This window comes from Rosa rugosa, chromosome 4, assembly GCF_958449725.1.
Source record: "Rosa rugosa chromosome 4, drRosRugo1.1, whole genome shotgun sequence".
In the NCBI taxonomy this organism is placed as follows: domain Eukaryota; kingdom Viridiplantae; phylum Streptophyta; class Magnoliopsida; order Rosales; family Rosaceae; genus Rosa; species Rosa rugosa.
The window spans coordinates 34716421-34736260 of record NC_084823.1 but is presented as its reverse complement, the minus strand read 5'-3'; the positions used below and the strand labels follow the sequence as shown (position 1 = coordinate 34736260).

Below are 19840 nucleotides of genomic sequence, written 5' to 3'. Positions count from 1 at the left end.
AGAAACCAAGCCAAGCAAGGAAGGAGCGGCCGCCTGAACAAATGAACTCTAAATGAGCTGAAACTTTCCAGATCCATTCTAGACATCCTAAGGATCATTTCTTATGAAGAGTGCCAGAGCTAGTTTTGAGTGGAAGGCCTTCAAACAGTCAGCCCAATTTCCTGCAGAAGCAAAACTGGAAAACTGGACCCGTAAGGAGTCCAGCAGAGATTCTGGCCCAAAGGCATGGAAATAAATTCTGAAATTTTACCAAAATGATCTACACTCATGGTAGATCATTTCATATGAAGAAGTCACGAGCCAAATCTGAAGTCCTGTTGGAGAAATAATTGAAGGAATAAAGGGGCAGAAACTGATCTAAAAACAGCTCAACACCACATGTTCAAGTTTCCTACCCACATGAAGAAAGCTAGATGCTTTTCTCTTTTTCCTTGGATATATTTTTCTGCTCCAATAGATCATCATCACTTCCATACTTCTGCACCTTCATGCCTTGCTTTCATTTCATCATTACTCCATCTTTTCCATATTTTACAAACCACTTTCATTATTTTTCTTCCATTTATCATTTCACTCTTCTTTTTCTTCCCTATATAAACACCTTCTCCTCTCACTCTAACCACATTCCTTCATCCATTCCATCTTCTTTGTCTCTCCATTTCCTTTCCATTTTCCTTTCCAACATCCTCTAGGGCAAGCCACGAAGTTCAAGCAAGGCCAAGGAAGAGAAGAACCAAGCCGTGAGCATCATCATCCATCCTCCACCTTTGAAGCTTGCTTTCGAGTCTCAAAGGATTCAACGTTATTCACCCATCTTCATCTTCCATCCACGGTGTAATTCGACCTCTACTTTGTAACCTTTGCTTTGTATTTCGTTGGTTTTGCCTTAGTTGACATATATGTTTGAACAATTGTTAATTTCTGGAATTTTATGATTAATTGAGAATTTTCAGATTCATATATTGTGATTCAAGAGTTGCTTATGTGGGTTTGTTTAATTAAATTTGCATTATGGATAACTTTTGTATTTTAATCTTATGTGGTTGCAAACACTTAGGGTTTCGATATAATTGGTGCTAGGTTTAAGAACATGAAATCGACTTTTCGTTTTGTGTAAACTTGAATCAAAGTAGTAAAGGTTTTGTACAAAGATCGAATTTAATTAAAGAGAATTGCAATTAGGTGGACTTTTCCATACTAAGTTGTACACTTGAGTTGATAGCCTTTCTCTATGTGTAATGCGTTAAACATGACATGATTGACTAGCTTTCTAGGGTTTGATTGCATGTTTGATAGGATTAATCTAGGTGCTTTCGCTTAGGTTAATTAGCATTGAAAAGTAAAAAATGGGAATTCATTTGCTTTCGAATGTTTCACATGATCAACTCCTTTCTCATGACTTAGATGAACAATATTAGGGTTTGAATCAATTTTAATCATAAGTTTCGGTTTTGATCTTTGTTCCTTCATTCCATTCGTATTTTTATGTTTTTGCATTTTTATTTGTTTTCTTAACTTAGTTTATTTTCGAATCCAAAATCCAAAATTCCCCCTTTTTCGTAAATATGTTTATACTTGTGAATATCTTTGTGTTTATATTACTTTGTTTTAATTTTAATTGTTTAATTGTTTGACAATGACAGGTGTACCCTCAATCCCCGGAATAGAACGATCCCTACTTGCTTATACTACTAATGATATTTATAGGGTTAAATTATGCGCTTGCTTTGAGCGTATCACGATGGTGATCCGAATCGAGGAATCGAAGAAAAGAGATGGAAGCTGGTAATGATCAAGTACTAAGTTCATTGGTTTGATGCTTACAAAAATTTATTTCTGCTCATATATTGTTTGTATATATATATACACACAGGCAGATTTCTTTCTTTGAGAACTTACCTACACTAGTAATTTAATGGTACTAGGATATGCTTGGTAGAGGCAATAAATATTGGATGAAAATCTTTAATAAACCGAGAGGTACCTTAATCTTTATATAAACTGTGTAAAACACCAGCAAGTTAACTTCTTTAGTGTGTTCCTATGAAGTATTCTAGCGTATCAGTTCAAATTTTAGACCTGCGATCTTGTTTAGGATGTGTGTGGTTTTAACATTCTTTGCTCTATATTCCAGTGCATCAGTTCAAATTTTAGACCTGCGATCATGTTTAGGATTTGCTTTTGGTAATTCTGTTCTCATGTGGGTTCCAAACCTCAATAAAAAAAAAATATTAATGTACTTCTAATTAGCCTAGACAAGTCTCGGATCTTAGATCCGCCACTGTAGGTGAAGATCAATAAAAATTCATTGATCACAACATATATATATATATATATATATACTAGTCTGCAATCACATGCTCCACCAAGTAAGAAAAATTTTAATTGTAAAAAAAAAAGTTATCTGCAAAAGAAAATAGATTTAGTGGGTAGTTATTGCAGAGAGAAAATAGTGGGAGAGAAAATGGGAGGTTGTGGGATAATTTCTTTTCAATTTTCTTAATAAAATCTATTTTATAATTGTCCTATTTACCCAAGTGATTTAATTTGTTGTCAAAGTTTTTTAATCTTTCAGGGTTAAATCTGTCAAAATTTTCAGTTTTGGCTAACAAAACCTCTTCTCTTAATAATAGTATAGATATATATATATATATATATATATATATATATATATATATATATATATATCAATAAAATGTACAAATAAATATTATTTACTATAATTAAAAAAATTCAGTAAGAAAGAAAAAATAATCAATGAATCTCGATGAGATGATGAACATCCATCAGCTTCTATTGATTCATTAATTAGGATAAGAAAATAAATTTGATAAATGAATTGATGGAGGGCCCCTGCGAACTTGAAAGGAAGAAAAATCAAAAATAAAAACCAATAGCAATGTTTTGAATTTTTTTTATAATTAATTTTTCAAACGGTTGTTTTGTTTAATGAAACTATTTCTAAACGGCATCGTTTCGAGGATCTCTTTTCTAAAAGTCATTTATTGGAATCTGATTGGTCCACGTACGTATAAACCCCTACCCTGTCGATCAAGTTTTGAGTTTCTATAAATTCACCCCAATTCATAGTGGTTTCCAAAAGAATCAGAGCATCATCTTCTTCGCCATTTTTAACAGACCCAGAGGTCATCTTCTTCGCCTTCTTCCAAGTGTGCAGGGGCAACTGCCAAACCTCGCCACCCCCTGAATCCGCCCCTGGCGGCGAAAACACTCGACGGCAAGGCCCAGCGGCGATTCGGACTCCGATCGACAAGGCCCATCTCCGATTCCGATCGACAAGGACCTGCTCCGATTCCGATTCTGATTCCGATCGACAAGGCCCAGCCCCGATTCCGAACCCAACGCCTCCAATTCCGGTCAGCTTCACGACGGAGGCTCTGAGGTGGTGAGAAATCGGCGGCGTCGTGGTTCAAGTTTCACGGTTGAACTATATATTGGAAATCCGATTGGGTGCCCGGAGCTTTTCTCTGGGTGCCCATATCAATTTCTAGGTTCTTTAAAAAAAAAAAAAAAAAAAAAAAGTTAAATAATCTGATTGCTCCACGTACGCATAAACCCCTACAAAGTCGGGCCAGCAGAAACAACAACCAACTTCCATTAATGGAGGGTGGCTATGAGCGTTATATGCTTCTTCCGGGCCAAAGGTTTTGCCCCATGGAAGATGAACTACTCATGTATTACCTTAAACCCAAGGTGAATGGAGAGGAGGTACCCGGAAAAGAAGCCCTTATTTGCGAGTTGGATCTTTATGGTGAGCAAGAACCTTGGAATATATGGGAAAGATATGAAGCAAGAAGGGCAAACGACTTGAGAAGGAACAAAGATCTCTACTTCTTTACCAAAAAGAAGAAGGTGAGTGCAAAAGCCTCGCGTATAAGCAGAAAAGTTGGGAGTGGTACATGGAAAGGCCAGGACGCAGCCAAGGAGATATATCTTCTTGATCAGAATCAGCAGCCAACAACTACTCTTCTTGGTTTCAAGAAAACCTACACCTACAAGAATACGAGCTCTGTGCATCATGGTCGCTGGATCATGTACGAGTTCGAACTTGATGAGTCGCAACTCCTGCACAAGCAGGAACAAGTAAATAAGAATGCATACTCTCTTTGTTTACTCAGGAAGAACGATATACCACCGGAAAAGAAGAAGAGAAAATTAAGGCAAGAAGAAGAGAATCATGAGATGCTCCAAGCGAAGAAAAATGTGCCAGCACCATCATTATTGGATTTCCCTCAGCTAGAAAAATGGTATGATCAACAACAATTCTTGCTGCCAGCTGAACCTCAACCAAGCGAAGAAAATTTGGGGCAACAATGTCAGATACCAACATTATTTTCAGCTAATGAAATAATGAGTGACCAAGATAAAAATCAGTTGCAGCAAATGCCAGCTGAAGAGGGTATCTTGACACCAGGGGAAGTCGATCTGTATGGAGGCAACTTGAGTGATGTTATGGTTGGTGCAAACTGGCCCGACTCTTTTATAGGGGAGCTAGTGAAGGATGACCAGCCATATACCATGGAAGAGGGTGAATGGAATGATTTTCTTGTTCAGATTTTGAGCACTTAGCATTTTAGTTCATATTTTTTTCTCTTTTGCGGTCGATCTCTACCAGAATTAATATATGTAATTGTTGACGGGATTTAGGCTTTATGCCCCCCTTGTTGTATCTTCTTCTTCAACTAATAATATGAGTTTGAGGGCCTCACCGCCCCAGTATTAAAAGTTTCATCTTATGGTTAATTGCCATAAAAACCCAACAATTAATGTCACTAGCGAAATTACAAACATTAGGTACACTATATAAGTGCGTTATATATTACATTAGACATTGTTTTACATGATCCAAAATATGGTACTTTAGCCAGATTTCAAAATATGCTAACCAAGTAGGTGTATATGTGCATATTACAAAAAATGGTTAAACTTAGCAAAAAACTTGTCTATGATTGCAGTTCAGACTCCGCATCTTCAGCTGGTTCATTGTTCACAGCATTTGTTGGTTTTGAATCTGCAGATCCTTTAATTTACAACTCCTCACGAAAGGTCACCTAATTAGCCAAGACAAAGTAAGAATGCAGCAGAAGGGAATAAGAATGGATACCAGTTGAATATGTAGCAAGTAGCAGCAAGTTTGCAGATAAACAGAGAAAACAAATAGTTCTTAAGAGAGCCATATTAGTAACTTCAAGAAAGTTCAGGTTATAAAGAGCTCTATCAAAACCTGCACCAAAGGCTAATCATTAGAAGAAAATTCAATGCCCAGAGCTGCAATGGAACTAAAAGTTTCTAGTGCGTCCAGAAAGTATCAAACCACAGTAGTCACACAGGTAAAACGGACTCTTCCAAAGAATATAAGGAATCAACAGTGCAAGTGTATAATGTAAGGAAGGAAAAGGGGAGAATCATCAAGGTGATTCAAATGCATGTTAAGAAATAACAAAAACAATGTGTTTTGCAAATATGTGATGATCACCAGCAAAAAAACAAAATCTCAGGCATTTATTCTATCAATTATAAGCAACAAAATCTCATAATTTCAATTATACAAACACTACTTGCATATCCATGGTCAAACTGAAGCATGCATCCTTCCTTACAGGTTTGAACAGATGAGGCAATCCTTCTCCTTTGTTTAATGACTGCTCCAATGTCAATTTAAAGTTTTTCAATGCTTGAGCATGGTAGTATCAGCAGGGAACAAAAATTGGAAAGTTCAAACAAAAGCAACATTTAAACTACAATACGCATGGTAATGAAACAAAAAATGTAAACTGATTTCCAGGAGCTGTTTCAAACTGGAAAAACTTAACCAAAATTTGTTATATTAGAAACATAGAGAGTAGTCATACATCCAATGCTCTTGTTTCCAGTTGGTGTCGTCTTGAGTTCCTTACACCTTCATCAAAGTAGATGGCCTCCATGCCATATCTGTGATGTACATAAAACATCAAGGTAATAAAGTAAAAAATAGAGACAATAGAAGCCTATAAATCACTGACGATAAGAGTTGCTAATGCACATCAACAGAAACACAATTAACCACATATAAACCAGAGTAGAACTTACTCAAAAAAATAAGTGTCTAGGAAGGAGCTGAGCTAGTGGCCATAACCTGGTACCAGACATATTTCTTTATCATTTTCTTGATACCCGGCGACAAAAAATTTATTGATACTCTTTTGTAGGTTCTAAGCCAACCAAAGTGATGTGTTCTAAGCCAAAACCTAATCTGGAAATATCATGTATATAATCAAAAACAGACTATGCTCTAAATCTGGCAAGGCTTCTAAATCACTCTTGAAACAGATTATGCTCTAAAGCAACTACTACCTAATATGCCATTCAACTGATGAGAACATATCAGCCTATTCGACAAATATCCAATGTAAGTAAGATCTTTTCCTACGCCATAAATGAATTATTGACCAATCATAAATGAACTAACAAAAGCCTTGACAAAAACGACAGCTTCCACCCTACCAAAACTGACCAAAACAAAAAAAAAAAAAAAAAAAAAAAAAAAATTCTTTTTTGAAGCTAAACTTTCTTTAAGGCAGGAATAAGCATTGCCAAACTTGTTGTGCTCAATAATCTGATCGAATAAAAGTAGCAAAAATTAAAGAACAAAAGCAAAAGTACCCGATTGAAATGCAAGCAAAGCGATCTGGAAAGAGAAGGTTGCAGTAGCTTAGCTTATTACCCAAAATGCAAGCAAAGCTCATAAGCTTCTCCAAGGCCGGTCCTCCATCAGCACCCGTCATCTCCAAGTATCTCTTCAACCTGACCTGAATATTGGAAAAGACCAACATTTCAAATATACTGTTAGTCAATCTGAAGGTGCTTATGATACCAGCAAATCTATGAGTTAAATTCCTATAGCCTCTCCCAGATAACAAATGTATACCAAAAGACACTTCTAAATAAGCTTGATAGCCAAAAGGGCAGTGTTGGTGCAACCAAACTCTACTTAATGATCAAGGAACTACATATATGTTTTAATATCCAATAAAATAATCAACTCAAACCTACGGTCCTTATAATACTGAGAAGTCTATGAAGTAAAATTCCTAAAGCATCTCCAATGTAAGGAGTCACATTTCTAAATAGGCCTGGAATGCAAAGGGTAATGCTGGTGTCACTAAACTGTAGTCATATAATTGCAGAACCATATATATACTTTTTTCCGGTAAGATATTCACCTTGAACTAAGTTTGCGTTTTCACTTCCAAGAACTATACAAACCGAAATTTGAATACCTTAGCATCCCCAAAAAATCACAGAAGGATAGACCTACCATCCCCTTCTCAAACCTAAGATGCAGGGCCCTGCCGAGTGGAAAGTTGTTAGAGAGAACCAAGCAGGAGTTTGAGTAGTTCCTATTAAATGGAAATGTACATACATATAAGGATTGGAACTTCCGGTGCGGTTTCTCATCCCTGATGCCAATAAATCAGCCATCTGCTCTATTTCAGGAAGAAATTTAAGAGCGTGATAATTCACCCCGCACCTCAGCCTGTTGATTTCTTGAGGAACATTGACATACCTGAAACAAAAATGGCATGATATTGTAAGGTTAAATATAGTTGAGTCATTCCCTAATAGCTTAAGCTTATATCTGGAAAAAATATTACAGCTTTACCAAATCAATAATCAGATTTCATAATAGAAACGCAGCATGTAAATCTTTTTTTTTTCTTTGAACCAAAATGTAACTTCTGAGTTCAGGGTAGGCCACACATATATAAAATTCGTGACTAACCCAAGTTGATTAACAAAAGGCTTCAGGGCCATTATCTTCTTCTCCTTGATTCGAGCCAGAACATTGTCGATGTAAAATTGTGCTGGTGCATGTTTTGGAATGTTTTGCCTAAAAGAAAAACATTTCACAGATAAATGTCAGTTGCAGCTACAATAATACAAATAGATACTTTAGAAGAGAATAATAAACACTGTCACTATGATTTACTGAGATTCAAAGAGTGTTATTTAGGATTTTTATTTGCACAGGAGAAGTACAATGTAGTGAATACTCCTTTCATTACTTTACATTTTCTGTTCAGTGAAAAGTTGTTTTGTCATCAGAGGGAGAAAGAGAGAAATTAACCTTGCTCACTTCCCTGACTAAATCAGCAATCGACCTCACACCCAAACAAACCCCAAACCCAAATTTGAGTAATGATCGAATTCTCTTATTTCTCCACCTTATTTCCATGCAACAGTATCACTATGCTATATCCATGTAAAGATGGGAAATTTATATACATTTATGTTTTTTGTTTTGCAAAGATGTAGGATTCTATTTGTGAAAATCATGGACAAAGAAGAAAACCAAAATATTCCTATCAAACCTTGTGCTGCTCCTTATTGTTCAAGCCTTCACTCTGTTTCCTGAAGCTACACAAAACAAAAGAATTTACAATATGAAAATTTCGTTTTTCTTCAAATTGATTCAGAATACACGAACCAAGAATGAAAACCAATATGGAAGGAATGAAAACTCACCAGCATTCAGGATAAAGCTTTTCAAAACATAAGCAACCAACCTGAAAGAAACCCAGTCCCAAAATCAATTCTCATGCAAAATTCAAAAAGGATAATTAATCGCTACCCAACGAAAGTCTAGATAGCAAAATCACTTACCCAACTCTTTGCCAAGCCTCCAATGAATCTATTCCTGCACAAAAAGAATTCCCAGAAGAACATGCATAAAAAAAAATTAGCAATCGACAGTAAGAACCAAGAATCAAGGAAAAAAGTCTTCAGAGAAATTGTTAGTCTTCAGACGAAAGAAAACCTGGAAGTTTGTGCTTTGTCTGTCTTCGACGAAGCTCAATTACTCAACAACATCACCAGTTCACCACCCTTCCTTCTCTCTCTCATGAGTCTCATCAGCCTCAATTACTCACTGTATTTTTGGAACATTGAGAGCAAGGAGAAAGGAAAAAAAAAAAAAAAACATTGGGCTACTCAATCTTCCCACTCTGTGTCGGCAGAACCCACCCAACAACTGAAGTTATACAGCCGTAGAAGAAAGAAGAAACCGATGGAAGCATCTAGTATACCTCGGTCAATGGCAGCATGAAACTGTGAGAAAAAGGCAAGGGCAAAACCGTCATTTTACTGTTACATGAACAGGTGTGAACAGTTAACTCATCTTTCATATATAGTATAACTAGAAATATTTCCCGCGCGTTGCTGCGGGGCAGAATTTTCATGTGATGATACTGAGTTGTAGATTTCGTAGGTGAGTAGTTTGGTTAACAAAGATGAATAAGATCTTTAAATATCTGGGAAAGGCTAACAGTACCAAAAGAGTTTGGTTCTTCGAACTATTCAAAAAGTAGAGGAAAGGCTACAAAATCGGACTAAATTTCATATATAAATGATTGAATAATATGATAATTGAATCCCCTCCTGTATTTGATTTGATTTTGTTCTTACTCTTAAACATTTAATTAAGAAAACAAAGAAACAACAGAGACTTTTGTTTTGAGATATAATAAAAGTTTGGAAATTAAGTTCTATCAAGGGAAGGACATTCATTTTGTTATAATCAATGTAATCAATCAAAATCGTAATATCTACCTTTTACAAAGCAAACAAAGATTGATTTGTTCTGTTGTCTTCTGTATCTCAGTGGTTGGAGTTTTACGAACCCTGAAAAACGAAGAAAACTAATTTGGGATCAGTCACTGTTAAGAAGATAATAATTGACAATGAATGTACTATACTTTGAGGCTGGATAATAGTGAATCTAGATGTTGACAGAGGCTTCCCGAAGATGGTGGATTAGCCGTTTTCTTATTCAAGTAATAGGATTTTGGTTCATTACCTGTGGTAGCATATAGTAGGGTTGTAATGCATTTTGTTACAAAGTTGAGCCAGGGTTGTGAAAAATGGTAGAAAAGGTTGGTGAAGTTTAAAGAGTCAAAGCATAAGGGCCTTAGAGATATCATCAGATGATGAATAGATAATGAAATAACAAAAGCATCAATGAATAGGCAAAGATAATGAATAGATAGCAAGAGTTTAGTTTGCATTGCGATTCCTGACATATAGATCTTATTGTTTCAAAGCAAATAGAATCCACTTATGTTAACCAAAAGAAAGAAAGAGGTTAATATATGTGCTCTATTGATATATAGAATCCATTTCCTACATTTCTATAGTACTTCAATTCCTGTCAGACATTTGACATAGCAAGCTCATCGATCGATCTCCTTGCTTCCAAGCCATTCCAACTCAATATTAACATGGCTTCTAAGGAACATGTATATGACAATTACATGTTTTTGAAGCCAAAAGAAAAAACTCTCAGCGAGCTTATTGGCTTTCTGTTTTCCTCCGATTTAAAGACAGAAGATTAATCAATAATCAGAAACAAAAGTTAAATACCTGATTCACAGCAGCACAACCAAGTAAAACCAAAAGAACAACCCAAATACTCCTTTGCATAAAACCTACACAATAAGAACAAAACAATCATCACCATTCAAACACAAACAAAACACCGAAACATGTATAAAAACTGACAATCCAAACCTCAACAAAAACCACCCACTGAAACCTGTGCCATACCCAAACACATAGAAACCAAAATCAATACCTATAAAAACCAAGATCAATTGAAACCCAACCACAACAAAATCCACCGATTCAAAACCACAAAACTACAGACATCAATAAAACATCACCTCCGAGGCTCCGATGAAAAAACTCTTCTCCTCTTCTTATGATCCCAAGACCTCCTATCGTTTTCCCTTCTTCAGAATTTCTTTCGATCAGAAATAGCACACTATCGCCTAAAAACGAACAAAAACCAAAAACTCACACATCAAACTTGAGAAATCGATTGAAGCACAACGCTTATGATGACCTCAGCTCAAGATGAATACCGGGAACAGAAATCGCTGAGATGGGAGCGCAGTGAGAACAAAAGAAACAGTCCGTAGAATACCTCGGGCAATGGCAGCGTGAAATTGTGAGAAAAAGGCAAGGGCAGAACCGCCATTTTACTGTTAAATTTGAGAATCACACTGTGACTTACCATGATTACTTCTTAAACTGTTCTAAAGATATACGGATGTGATATTTAAGATTTTAAGTTTCTCGACAAATACTGAAGGAAATTGAGCTGTGGCCCACATATGATCAAGATGAATCAAGAGTTAAAATTGAAAGGTAAAATCGTTAGGATTTGCTCAGCTAGTTTATTTGGTGGCTATCCCATTGCTAATAAATGTTCCTTAATGTTGTAACCAAAAAAAATAAATGTTCCATAATGTTACCTCGTTTGATTTTTGCACTTTTTTTTTTTTTTTTTAATTTGTCAATCACACGGTGTCCTCAAAGGCTTCCTAGGCCCAGAGACTAATCCGTGCTCGGGAGATCTTGTCAGAACGCTTCCTCCCCCCTGGCCACCAAGAATATATTGGGATTTAACTCCAATAAGCGTCGGCGGGATTCGAACCCGGGTGTGGGGGTTCCACACCTGGAGGCTCTTACCAACTCGACCACCTGTGATGGTTGTTTGATTTTTGCACTTTGCAATTCGTTTTATGTTGCGCTTCATTTTCGGAAATACATGTAATATATGCCTCTGTTCTTTATTGTTTTGGTTGGCCTCCATGACCTTTAGTTCCTTTTATGTATGCTTATAAATCCAACTTTTAGCAATAAGTATATTAACTTGATAAGGAGATGTTACTGTAACATTGGTTTACTTGTTGAGAAAATAGGGAGTGTATTCCATGCACCGTTGGTGCATGAACACTGACAAAAATTTCCTACGTGGCAGTTAATGTTATCTAGGTCAGACGTTAGTCAACGCAGATAAAAAAACAAAAGGAACAGTTAAAAAGAAAGTTACGAAGATCAACAAGGTTCCAAGATCAACACCACAATTTCCATGATCACACAAATGAAGACGAAGGACAACCATCAACACAACCTTCTTGCTTGTTTCAACTCAAGCATGGTGAGGATATCGAATCACGAGGAGACCAATACGCTCTCTGGGCATGAATCAAAGATGAAAATGAACTAAGAAGCATTAGAGTAGCAGCCACCGTGGACAGTGGCTCCACGAAGCCCGACGACACCCAAAACACAAATTCGTTCAAAACCCAATTAAAATTGAAAAATAATCATACAGATACGTAGAATTCGACGAGTGGATCATGTTTCATACCCCATGCACCGCTAACGGTGACCGGAGTCGCCGGAAATCGAAGAAGAACAGCTTGAGCTGCCGAAGATTTCAGCCTTCGATTCTCCCTACACACTTGACTAACGGACTAACCAATACAACAGGGACTCCGAAGATAGAGATGCGAGTCGGATGGGACGGATGCGCCGGCGCCATGTCGCCTGAAGGCGAAGATTTGGTCGGGTCACCGTCATAGCTTCATGGGTCGCGAAAACGGGTCGAGAGACCCGATGCTTCTGGGCTCTTCGATCTGAATTGCATATTTATACCGTAGGATCAAATTTTGATCAACCGCTCAGATTTTACCACGTTAATTTCTCTTTCCTTAAAATTTTTCATTATTATGAACTACAAAAAATCGTAATAAATAGCTCAGATGTCTGAAAAAAATTTTGAAAATTTTTACAAACTCCCCACGACGTGCACATTATTATTGAGTTTATAAATTGGGGATTTCACATCAAGAAAAATTCAGAAAATATTCCCGAAGTCTCTAAACAATCTCTAATACCATGGACTCAATTTCTAATAATTCTCTACTTTAATTCTTAAATTCTTCTGGGTAGTAATATGTACTAATGCATTTGACATTACCATAGTAGTAATGCATTTGCATTAGCTTACCCATGTATTCTACTTTAATTTCTTAAATTTTTCATAGTAATAATTTTCCTTAAATTTATCAATTTTCAATTTCATTCTAAAAAAATGAAATTAAAAATTGATATATTGAAATTATCCAAAAATTCTTCCAATTTCATTCTCGTTTCTACTTTGATTAAGTTGGTCAACCAAAATTACCTTTATAACCATACATTTATCAATTAAATTTTTCAAAGAGCAACTTCATTAAGACATGGGAAATTAGGGAAACCAACCGTTGGAAGAGAGGATTGTAATATTTTATGCATTCTGTAAACAATTTCGCCATATTTTTGACTTCGATCCACATAGTCAAACCGAAGTAACATATACAACCTCTTAGTTGACCAATGACATAACGACCACGAACCGTGCCAATTTTTTCACATGACTGTCTTTTGAATTACTATAACAATTTCAATGATTTGTTACTTTTTGTTTAGAAAAAATAAAGTTTTTATTTATTATTATTATTTTATATATATATATATATATATATATATATATATATATATATATATATATATGGCCATAACTAACAATTGACCATCTCAGTCAAGGCTTATATGATAGACAAGGTAATTTTTTCACATGGTTCATATTACGATGTGGTATACATATAAACAATGTCAAATCTTTTGTATCTCATTATTAATGTTTCAAATCGCACAAAATCTCTATATGCCTACTGGTGTGGTCAAATTTTTTCATTGGTTATATACAAACGTATATGGTATATCTTCCAAGACAAACAACATGGACGAAAAAGAAATTTGCTAATTTGACTGTTGGATGTGATTACTATGGTATAAAATGTCTACGCTAAAAAATGTATCCTCTTTAGTATTCGTTTATGTTTCGATCCTATTGTCAACCATATTCTATCAAAACTAAAATGCATGTAACTAAAATTTTATTTAAGTAATGTAGGTTTCTAAAGAATTTTTTTATATTTTATTTTTGTTTTTGATTAAGAGAGGTCGAGCAAGTAGTGCAGTTATATTTTTTAATAATGAAAACAACAACCTTTTATTTAAGTATATACTTTATTAAAGAAAAAACAACTATAGAGCTGAGGTGGAAGTGGCTCGAACCTTGAGAGGAAAATATATTCAAAGTTAAATAAAATGTCTATAAAATTTTTACTTCGTCTTTCTGTAATTAATATAGTTTGTTTATTTATATATTTTGAAGTATTGTAGTTTATTAAAAAAAAAAGAGAAAGATAACCAAAAAAAATTATTTATGTAGTTTGTTTTGTTTATTAAAAAAGGAAAAGATAAACACACCAAAAAAACAAACACACCCAAACAATGTCGTGGTTCGAAACAACAACATACGGTCCATGACTTGAAGCCTCTACCGCTTTGCTAACTACAGTTGGTGAGAACGCTTCCTTCCTTTTTATATTTATTGTAGCTATGTTATTCATCTGAACCACCGAAACCCAGAAACCAGAATCTCAGATTTGCTTACTCTTCCACTCTTCATCGACTTCCTTCAACTTGAAGCTCCACCGGAAAAGTTAAAAGCTTTGCAGATTGGTACTCACCACCGCATGAACGCTCATATAATGAAAAACCCTCACCAACTTTAGGCTTACAGGACCAGTCAAGCCGCCGGGCTGCCGAACCTCGATCCCGATGAGGTCACTCCATGCGCCGGCTTTTGTACTTTCCCACACGGCGGCTCACGCCGAGTCAATGCTTACATGATATCGTCGTCGACCCGATTTGCGACTGCTCTCTTCCCCTCCCCCTCCCTCTGCCGATTTAATTTCAGAATTTACCCAGATTTATCCCTTTAATAATTTTATCTTCTTGACTAGTTTTTTTTTTTTTATTCAGTCTTTGCACAGTTAACGTCTGTTAATGAAAAGTTTGTATGTATGAATGGCTTTGATTACATAGATAACTTATCCTAAATATGAATGGTTGAGATTGCTTCGTAGTATTAAAATATTCGTCAGTGCAAGTGCACTGTCAGTGCATAGAATCCGTTCCCGAGAAAATATTGTGGAATCAGAACCTTAATTAATAAAGGATTAAATTATGTTTAGTCCATGTACTATGATCATTTTTTCGTTTCAGTCCCTGACATTCTCAATTAATCTGAAAAGTCCCTAACGTCAAAATTTCCGTCTGATTGATCCCTCCAGTGTCAAATTAGGAGTTGGCCTTAGGTGAAATGTCCAATATACCCCTCTGTTATTTCTTTTTCCTTTTTAATTTCTTTTTTTTCCTTTTTAATTTCTTTTTTTTCTTTTTTCTTTTTAATTCTTTTTTGCTTTTTCTTCTTTTTTTCTTGTTCCTTTTTAATTTTTTTTTCTTTTTTTCCTTTTTAATTTCTTTTTTGCTTTTTCTTCTTTTTTTCTTGTTCCTTTTTAATTTCTTTTTTTCCTTTTTTTCTCTTTTCGTTTTGCCTACTTTCTCCTTCCTCAACCCACCAATTTCATTCCGATCAAACTCCACAACCCATCTGTTTCTCTCCCCAAATTGAAACCAAACCCAGCAAAGACCTAGCTTGGCGGTGCAGAGATGGACATCGAGCAAAAGCAAGAGGCTAGGAGCTGATCGATCACTTCTTCACCTTCTCTGAAGCCATCTCCCTCTGTTGGGATCCGCCCTCGCCTCCATCGTCACCGACGCCATCTTCCAAACACAAGCAGATCCCAATCAGCTCGGAAATTCGCCGCTAAACCACTCCCCTCTTGTTTTCACAGCCTACTTCTCTCTCTCCCACTCAAATCTCACTTTCTCTCTCCACATCAAGCCTCAATTTGGAAACTTTTCACTGAAAACTACCATTTTTTCAGACCCTGAGGTTTTTGGGTCTTGCTCAAAATGGTGATTTGGATTTTGGGTCTAGTTGAAATGATGGTTTTTGATGGCCAAGTTGACCAAAACCAGAAGTGAAGAAGAAGAGTAGTGATGGAAAAGAAAAATGGCCGCCGGCGTGGAGAACAATAATTGGGGTTTCGGGTTGATCTGGATTGGTTCGCCAACGTGGCGCTACTGATGCAGCAGGATACGATGGTCATTAAAAAGGAAAAAGGAAAAAGAAAAAAGAAAAGAAAAAGGAAAATAGAAATTAAAAAGGAAAAAAGAAAAATAAAAAAAGGAAAAGGAAAAAGAAAAAGTGTAATTTTATTTGCACATATCTATTTATTAAATACACACCCCCATAATTTTTTTGTTCAATTTTTCCCTCTAATTTCCTGTAATGCCCCTCATGTTTTTAAGAAAAGAAAACCAACGGAATGCAAGACCACCATAGTGTGCATCCTCAGTGACACTGTGACAGGATGAAACCTCATTCCACTCACCCAAATATACTTCTTTGTTCCTAAGATAAAGTATTGGTGCAAGAATTACTATATTTGTTGATCTCTTGTTGAATCTTGTAGTTCGATCATCGTAATACAAACTTGAATTCCATCGTAGGTGCAGTTTCCTTGTATCCAATTGGTCTCAGTAGCTCAATTATGTTGCTTGTTTGGTTTGGTTTTGCTTGGAAGATTCTCCATCATATATTGATATCCCAACTCTCAAACCTTACGCAATTCTAATTATGTTTTGGGCATGTGTGTGTATTTAATATATGTAAACGATCCTTGCAAACTAGGTGAAGGCTGGGCTCGTTCAAGAGAAAGATGTGTGTTGGTTTCCTTTGCTCCTGACAACCATGGAGGGTTGTCTATGAACTCGGCCATGGATTCTAGATGTTTTTTTTTTTCTTTTAAAAATTAGAGAATCAAAGGATTTCACTCCTACCCCCATGGTGACTCGAACCCATAAATATGTTAAGTTTGTGTATTCTTTTAATTTTATTTTGTTGTGTTTATCTATTTTGAGGGTAAAAATGTATTTTTAAAAAAATCAAAAAATTGGGGTGTGTATTAAATAGATAGCAATGTGCAAATAAAATTTCCCAAAGAAAAAAGAAAAAAAAAGGGCCGCCGACGTGGAGAACAAGAATTAGGGTTTCGGGTCGATCTGGATTGGTTCGCCGACGTGGCGCTACCGATGCAGCAGGATACGATGGTCATTAAAAAGGAAAAACAAAAAAGAAAACAAAAGAAATTAAAAAGGAAAAATTAAAAATTAAAAATTAAAAATTAAAAATTAAAAATTAAAAATTAAAAATTAAAAATTAAAAAGGAAAAAAGAAATTAAAAAGGAAAAAGAAAAAAGAAAAAAAGGAAAAAAAGAAATTAAAAAGGAAAAAGAAAAAAAAAGGAAAAAAAGAAATTAAAAAGGAAAAAAGAAAAAGAAATAACAAAGGGGTATATTTGACATTTCACCTAAGGCCAACTCTTAATTTGACGCGGGAGGGACCTATTGGAGGGAAATTGTGAGGTCAGGGAGTTTTTAGATTAAATTATAATGTCAGGGACTGAAACGATGAGAGGGACAAAGTACAGGGACTAAACATAATTTAATTCATTAATAAATTTTAGCATCAACTGTAAGATTGCAATTCGCTAAGCGTTTCCAAGTGAACGGACCCTTATTTTTCCCTATGATTTTTTAGACTAGCCAATTGGTCACATAGTCAACTATATATATGCTAATTAAGCCTGCCTTAAAACAAAGAAATTACATCCACCAAAGTTCGAAAATCTTGAAGAGCGCTTCCAGAAGGCCCAGCAGCCACTCCTACAATCTCCTTGAGGGCTCTGGCCTTCTCCCTCATCTTCTTCCCTTCTTCATTTTTCAAAATCCGCTCGAAGCTTTTGATCACTCCACTCTTTGTGAATACTCCGCCCTCCACTTTTTCTCCAACACCCCACAGTTCTTCAACCATCCGCGCAGTCATTCTGTGATCTCCAAACAATGGCCTGCAGATCATTGGGATCCCATTCGAAATGCTTTCATACACAGAATTGCACCCGCAGTGAGTCACAAACACACCTATTGAGCTATGTCCTAACACTTGCGCCTGAGGTGCCCATGACACAACTTTCCTATGCTTGTTTGCCCCTCCAACAAAACCAGACGGCAATAAGTCTTTAAAATTGTCTCTAACAGACCAAAGAAATGGTGCATCAATTGCTTCCAATGCCTCAGCCAGAGCTACAAGCTCACTCCTAGATGGAGCTCCCACAGTTCCGAAACTGATATACACCACAGACGAAGCTCGTTGCTCGTCCAACCACGAAAGGCAGCCTGTGGCATCGGATTCTGATGGTGGCAATGGTGGTAGTGGTAATGAAAGGGAGAGAAAACCTACATTGAGCAACCTGGGCAACTTGGATTTGAGATCATTTTCAAGGAGCGTGGGGTTTAGTTCTTGATAGAAATTCATGACAACGGCTGTCGACTGTGGTAGGACTAGTCCAATTCGTCTTAGCGTGTGCGAGAATAGAGATTCACTGGGAAGTACTCCTTCTGGTAAGTCCTCGATGCGCATTGTAGACAAACCCGGAATGACTTCTAGGGTTTTGCCTTGACCATCAACACCATCATTTGCATATAAATGGCGGATAACGTCAGTGTAAATATGAGCAGACAGGGTGCAAGGTAAGGGTATCCAAATTGGAATCCATGGAACATCCAAATTCTCAGCCATCTGGCTACCAAAGACCAAGAATCCATCTGTTATTAGACAACTGATCTGCATGCTTGTGTCTGCCATTGCCTTTTCAATGCAGGTTTTGAAGTTTTCAGGCGCCGCCTTGAGGAAAAGGTTCACTGCCTCTAGCGGGTTTCCTGTTAAGACATGATTTGTTGGAACACCATCTGATACATTGTAGGGTATTATGTTATCCAAAATCTCGGATTTTGATTCTGAGAACAGCAAGTCGTTGGATTTCAATGTGTTGAAGAAAGAAAAGCGCGTGTTTGGGGCAGCTTTCGCAAGCTTGCACACCAAGTTAAGCACAGGCTTTGCGTGGCAGCCAAACGGAAATGCAAGAATGGCAACATGTCCTTTTGGTGAGATTCTGTTCATTGCGTCACTTTGTTTATCAAGCATCGCAGGTTGGCTCGATGGTTTAAACAAAGCGAGATAAGAAGGTTACAGATCGACAATGTGTTGAAGCTGACTTCTTAAATGCAAAGACGTTATTTCTTTCCTTCATTCAATATACTAGTATAAAAATTATGAGTCTAATATAACCTGCATGTAAGAAAAACTAACCAGAATCATTATGAGGCTTTAAAAGTACTTTAAGTTACCAATTATCAGTTTGAAATTTTTTTACAAACAAATTAAGTTGCAGATACATTTTGGCAAGTTTACTATTGGTATGTATTAATGAACATTACAACTTTTTTTTTTTTTTTTTAACAGGCCCAAAGCTAGAACAACACAGGAATCTATTCCTATGTACTTGTACCCTAAATCAATGGTCAAGTAAGTAAGGGAGATGACACTAATTACAAATAAATTCTTATCAAGGGAGTGAAATCCACACTCCCTCTTTCCTTCTATGCTCAAAATTATCATAAAAAGACAAAATTTAAGTTAGTAAAGATAAAATTTAAGTTACCAAAATAAGAAACATGGAGTATGGATTTCACTCCCCTTCTTACAATCAAATAACTAGAATAAGTAACAACGTATACAAGGATCAAAATGCTACTACACTAAAAACTAAAAAAAAAATAACATTTAGTGTAAATGTCCCACATACGAAATCTCTCATCATTTGATAGAGTTAATCAAAGAAGAAAAGAAATCCACAACATATGTGCGACGATCAAGAAGTACATGTCATTGATGTCAAGAAAATTGTCAATTAGTGGCATTTCAATGATGTATCTGCAAAATAGTGCTTGACATGTGCGTGGCTAAAATCAGTTTTGATTGTGTAAGGTTTATGGTGATATATCACCCTTGTTCCAACATTTGAGAGATAAACCCTAAGCACGTACTCTAGCTAACAATCAATGTTAAATCATTAACACCAATCACGAATACAACTTATCAAGAATACATTAACCACACTGCATTACCACATTA

The 19840-nt window shown here is 36.1% G+C and overlaps 3 protein-coding genes across 3 annotated transcripts; 1 reads left to right on the top strand and 2 right to left on the bottom strand.

The window, feature by feature from the left end:
* Positions 1–19: 19 nt before the first annotated feature.
* Positions 20–4732, top strand: LOC133743544 (NAC domain-containing protein 83-like). The gene is made up of 3 exons (XM_062171519.1): positions 20–834; positions 1644–1785; positions 3179–4732. The coding sequence occupies exon 3, from the start codon at positions 3622–3624 to the stop codon at positions 4588–4590; it is 969 nt and encodes a 322-aa protein (XP_062027503.1). The 5' UTR covers positions 20–834; positions 1644–1785; positions 3179–3621; the 3' UTR covers positions 4591–4732.
* Positions 4733–4811: 79 nt separating this feature from the next.
* Positions 4812–8861, bottom strand: LOC133743546 (uncharacterized). Its single transcript, XM_062171520.1, has 9 exons — positions 8819–8861; positions 8665–8698; positions 8372–8418; positions 7784–7880; positions 7424–7567; positions 7319–7349; positions 6664–6809; positions 5874–5952; positions 4812–5663 (listed from the first exon to the last, which is right to left on the bottom strand). The coding sequence occupies exons 4-9, from the start codon at positions 7813–7815 to the stop codon at positions 5565–5567; spliced, it is 531 nt and encodes a 176-aa protein (XP_062027504.1). The 5' UTR covers positions 7816–7880; positions 8372–8418; positions 8665–8698; positions 8819–8861; the 3' UTR covers positions 4812–5564.
* Positions 8862–17458: 8597 nt separating this feature from the next.
* LOC133744702 (anthocyanidin 3-O-glucosyltransferase 2-like) lies at positions 17459–18826 on the bottom strand. Its single transcript, XM_062172769.1, has one exon. It carries the CDS (start codon positions 18824–18826, stop codon positions 17459–17461), a length of 1368 nt encoding a protein of 455 aa, XP_062028753.1.
* Between the last annotated feature and the right edge of the window lie 1014 nt (positions 18827–19840).